The sequence below is a fragment of the Nestor notabilis genome, unplaced genomic scaffold (genome assembly GCF_000696875.1).
Source record: "Nestor notabilis isolate BGI_N333 unplaced genomic scaffold, ASM69687v1 scaffold9668, whole genome shotgun sequence".
Lineage (NCBI taxonomy): Eukaryota > Metazoa > Chordata > Aves > Psittaciformes > Psittacidae > Nestor > Nestor notabilis.
Window position 1 is genome coordinate 4,605 of NW_009941513.1, and position 5,213 is coordinate 9,817.

General features: G+C 43.3%; 1 protein-coding gene across 1 annotated transcript; it reads right to left on the bottom strand.

Annotated features, from left to right (window-relative positions):
- Window positions 1–620: 620 nt before the first annotated feature.
- TMEM52B (transmembrane protein 52B) lies at window positions 621–3,840 on the bottom strand. Its single transcript, XM_010020926.1, has 5 exons — window positions 3,793–3,840; window positions 3,135–3,178; window positions 2,424–2,462; window positions 1,308–1,474; window positions 621–871 (listed from the first exon to the last, which is right to left on the bottom strand). The coding sequence occupies exons 1-5, from the start codon at window positions 3,838–3,840 to the stop codon at window positions 621–623; spliced, it is 549 nt and encodes a 182-aa protein (XP_010019228.1).
- Window positions 3,841–5,213: the final 1,373 nt, after the last annotated feature.

Here is a 5,213-nt window from a genome sequence, read left to right on the forward strand (position 1 = left end):
CTACTATTTCTGAATTGCTATATATCCTACTCAGAACTGGACTGTCTTCATTCTATATATCCTGTAGGGCATATACTGCACATATTACCAATGTATGCTGTCTTTTGTTTACATGCAGAGTGTGTTCCTGCACAACTCCTTTTTTTTAATGTACTATAAATGATTGGCATTTTCCAGAAGTTTGGTGTTATTATTGGCTATCAAGACCTTCTCACATGTCTTTGTTTTTCCTGTTGTGAAAATCATTCTGTCATCCCCAGGAAACTCAAGCTGGAGGCAAGCAGAATGAGCCAGCATCTGCAATCGCTCTGCAGGTCACTAGCCTGCAGAGTGGGTCAGCACCTTGGTCCTGCTGCCTGCTTATTTGTGCAACCTGTGATATTTGTGATGTGTGTATGTAATAAGTGGACATAGACAATGTCAATAGCTAATTATCTGAAGGAAGCATCAAAAGAAGCCACCAAAATATGGTGGATCTGAAAATATATGGAATTTTAGTCTCTTTTTTTCCCTTTCTCGTTAGATTAAGAAAGCTAATCTGATATTCCTAACCCTGCCCAGAAGAATTAGTCTCTGCACGTAACTATTCTGTGTTATTTGCCATTCAGTAGAAACAGGCACTAGTGTCCTGGGAGCGCTGGCTGGGCATCCTTGCTCTCGACGGATGCCTGCAATTTCTCCTCTGGCACTGGATCCAGGTCTGGCAGTTTCTGCCCTGCCTTGGCAACTGTGAACCTGCTCATGCGCAGAGCCTCTTCGTAGACTGGAGGAGTGTCTGATGCGGAGAGGGGTGGTGTTCCCTGCGCAGCAGCGTGGGAGTGTGCCACTGCTAATATCCTCCTGGCAGCAGGACCAAACACAGAGTGGAGAGCTGAAAGGGAGGAGAAAAAAGCTGTTTGCCTCATCCTGAAAGCACCGCGCGATTAGAAGAGGACAAATATGTTTGCAGCACACTGGCTTTTCTCTCCCCACAGCCTAAATGTTTGCCTTTTCCGGCCCCCTTCATCCTTCCCTAAAAAAGGTGTGTGAACACTCATCAGCAACATCCCACAGTCAGTCCTTCCTCAAATACCACCGAGGCTCTTAGCTGCCCCATTTCCACCCAAACGTGTCTCACAGCTCATTCACTGTCTGGCTGCATTTGCTACATGAAGTCTGGTGAACACCTTAATTTGTGCTGTGTACAGATGCTGCTTGCCCTGCATTCTGCCATGAATTCCCTCTTCCAGCCTTGGGGTGCTGCAGTCAGTGCAGCCCCCCACTTCAGGGTGTATGGAGGTGCCCAGCCTCTGTCAAAGCCAACTCACAGGTAATGGTGCTCTGGAGGGTGCTGTCATGATCAAAAGCAATCACCGTAACCTCATAGGGCTGAGGACCTGATTCCTCTCCTGTGTGATGGCAATGAAAACAGCACCTCACGCAGATGGAAACCAGGCCACACAGGAGCAGCAGCCCACCGATCACCACAACCAGCCTGGAAAGGGAGAGGAGACAGGATTAGGACATTAAGAGTTTGTTTGCAGGAGACCTCTTAATGTCTTTCCCTGCATAAAGCAAGGATAATGTCAAGCCTAGATAAAGTCTAGTCATCTGGGGCCTTTTCCAGCAAAGTTTGGACAGTCTCCAGGGATGGAGATCCCATGTCCCCTGCAGGCACCTGTTTTAGTGCTGCACCATCCTCAGAGGAAGCATTTTTTCCTTCTATCATATCAGAATTTCCCTGTATGCAGCTTAGCCAGTCAGCTCAGGTACTTCTGCAAGGCACCTCTGAGAAGGCTCTGGCTCTATCTTCTCTCGAGATCCACCTTTGGTAGTGGAAAACTGCAATTAAGTTTCTCCCTTAGCCTCCTCCACACTGAACAAACCTGGTCCTTTCAACCCCTCCTCATACATCGTGTCCTCTGAACCTGTGACCATTGTATTTGTTCTCAGGTGAACTTGCTTCAATTTGTCAACATCTCCTTTGTACTGGGGGGCCAAAACTGGACTATGCATTCCATTTGTGTCCTCATGAGTGACAAGCAGAGGGGAAAAATCATCTCTCAATCTACTGGCTATACTGGTCAATGCAGCCTTGTAGATGTCCATCCTTTTTAATCTCATCCTGATGAGATTACTAAGGAGTCGGACTGAAATTACTTTTAAAATGGGCCTTTTAAAGGGCATGTTGTCCCACAAATTACTTATTTATATTGTTAGTCAGACTAAATTAATATGTGGAATAAAAAAGAAGTCTGGCAAGTCAAGATTTGTTAAAGACAATGTGATATCTAAAGGGCTGCCTTGCTACTGCAGACCATTAGAGCGTCCCAAGGAAAAACGGGGGGCGGCATCACACTTGAGCAGGTCACATTTAATCCCACTGTTTGCTACTGAAATTGTCCAGAGATGCAGATTTTTACGATAAACATACACCATCTTACCAGATATACCACAAGTGGTCCCACTCCGTACCTGAACAGCTGAGGAGAAGAGGGTACAAGAAATAGTTAGCCATAGAATACAAAATACATGGGAGGATCTCTACCATACACTCTTCAGGTTCCTCTCATGCTCCTTACTTTCCATCCAGCTTCTAAATGGCACAATGATGAGAAACTCACTGTGCTTCGTAGGGGATACAGTTGACCAACCTCATCAATCTCCCTGATAAACTTTCCCTTCTGCTTGGCTTTATCTCTTTATTGTTCTCTTGATATTTGTGCCTGCCCAAGTCTGTTTACAAACCTTAGGGATCTGCATTCACATTTGCTTTGGTCAGAATATAATTTCTGTTATTCTTACAAATTACATCCCCAAGAGTAATATTCACCAAAGCAGTACATTTCAAACCAGTTTTTCAAGGAGCAGTCAATTCCAAATTCATAATCTCAGCCAATCAAAATGACACCAGAAACCTCTTAACTGTTACAGTTACACGAATAGGTAGCAGGAACAGGATGGCATGATCAGTATGTTGATCAATAAAACAGTGATTAATACACTTCACATTCAAAGAGATGGAGATTTTATGTGAGTTTTCAGTAGTTGCAGTTAAATAAGCTTGTCAGCCACCACAACGTAACAGTTACATCTACTATTGCCTTTGTCTGTCATTGTCTTCTTAAAAAAGTGCAAGCTAGACAAACACTCACAGTTCAGTGTTGAGACAGCTTTCCTCACCTCTGACTTGGGAGAACTAGAAGGAGAAAGCCAAACAAGACACAAACAAGAGTGAATTAAGTTTGTCACATACAGCTTTGGTACCTGGACAATTACTAGTCTGAATCTTCTACAGTTAGGACTTACTGTTATCTATCTTCCATTGTATGCATCAAATATTTTGCTGTAGTTTTGAAGTTACTATGATACCAACTGTATTGTTTCATATCTTAACTTCCTGTAGTCATTAAAATCCTACTTAGCACTGTTCCCAGCACATACCCCAGCTTACCTTCACCCTCACCACAGGTTTCCCTCTCCCCTTACAGATGTAGATCCTTCTCCATACTCAAATATTAAGAACCTTTAAATGTTCTGCTTCGTGTTATACCCATATTGACCTGAATTCTGCCCGGTGCCTCCAGCACTCCTGTCCTTCTAATTTCTTTGGGTACCCTGACCTCTGTGTTACCATCTCTGGAATAGCAGCAAATATTCCTCTCTTCGGCATGTCTGCCTTTTATATGTCTAGTTATTTCTAATATCAGGGAAATGATTGTGACTGTCTATTGCTAATGCCCCTCTGTTTTTCTAAGGTAACTTCTTCACCGAGCAAAGATCCCATAAAAAGGAACCTGAGATGCTACTTACCCATAAGAAACACCCTAAACCAAAGCAGATCATGACTGGGCTATGCATCCCTGTAGAGTGGGTAGTTCAGTGGCCTCTTGGTGTCTCAAGGTGCTCAATGTCTTCTTGTCCTTTCTAGTTTCTGTTCATCCTCACCAGTCCACTGACCAGAAGAAGGAGCAGATTCCTTGTTGTGTGTTGAATACAGTTTTTCCTTCCTGTTCTATCTCTTTCTCTCCTCCTCTGGGTCTATCCTTCTTCTCTGCCCTTCAGGTTTTTGCTTTCTCTCTTTCCCATTGTTTGTTTCTGTCTGTCTCCTTTTGTTATTCTCTTGGCCTGCTTCTCTCCCTCTTTTGAAGAGATCTCTAAAGCCTTCCAGTCAGATCAGGAGAAAAGCAGTTGCTACAAGTTCTTACTTTAGATGTTGAACTAATTCAGTGAAGGGCATCGTGAGATCTCTGCAGACCTGACCCTCCCCTTCTGTGAGCAGAAAGGGTCTCTGAGTTTGTTCATTCCCAATTATTCGCCTCCCCGCCCCTACCCTGAGGGGGGGTGCGTTGAAGGTCATGGTACTGACCTGGTTAAATGAAGTTCAGATTCCTTTCCCTCCTCCAGTACCGTTTCTGTCTCTGCACTCACAATGTCCAACCTTTGTGGATCCAATCTATGGATTTTAGCCACAGGGTCAACATCCAGAGTGCATGTTACAAGCAAGATGTTCCTTCTGAAGTGAAAGAATTTGCAATAATTAATTACATACAGCATTTTATATGGAGAGTTATATGTATATATGTGTATATGAGTGCAACATATATGCACGTATCTGTCCTGGGTTCAGCTATAACATTTATTTTTCTCACACCTATCATATATATCATAGATTGCATCATATATGCATATGCACACAGACATATATAATATATATATATACATATGCAGCACCTCTTATATCTCCTGTTTTAAGGCTCCGCCACCATCCCTCTTACCTGAACTTCCTGCATGTCCAGCCAAGTCCCCCTCATTGTTGCGCATTACAGGGAATACATGTTGACCTGGACTCTATTTGTCCTGCAGCTGGTTATATTAGTAGGTTGCATTCAATGAACCATTAATTTTGTCTCTTGTAGAACTGCTTTAGATTTCGGTTACTGCTCGTGGCTATTCAGAGCGTTACCTACATGCATATAATTGTGTTCACCTTCTCTTTCGGATAGCTGAGAAAGAAAAAAGGTGCTCTGCAGTAATGTGTTACTATTTGTGTTTGGGAGCCACCTGGGACTGGTACATAAATATATGTTAAGGGCAAGATAGCAACTAGAGGAACTTGTTGCCCCGTGTTGCAATCACAATGCATTCGCATTAAACTGGTGAATCATTAGCCTTGGTGATGCATTTTAGAGTTGCAGAGCAGGACCAATGGATTCATGAACATAATGTACTCC

Coding starts and splice junctions, on each gene's coding strand:
- TMEM52B (XM_010020926.1), bottom strand. CDS start 3,840: ATGCATAGCCCAGTCATGATCTGCTTTGGTTTAGGGTGTTTCTTATGG. Junction 1,475..2,423: donor GACCACTTGTGGTATATCTG/GTAAGATGGTGT, acceptor CTCCCTTTCCAG/GCTGGTTGTGGTGATCGGTG. Junction 872..1,307: donor CCTCCAGAGCACCATTACCT/GTGAGTTGGCTT, acceptor CCTCCCTTTCAG/CTCTCCACTCTGTGTTTGGT.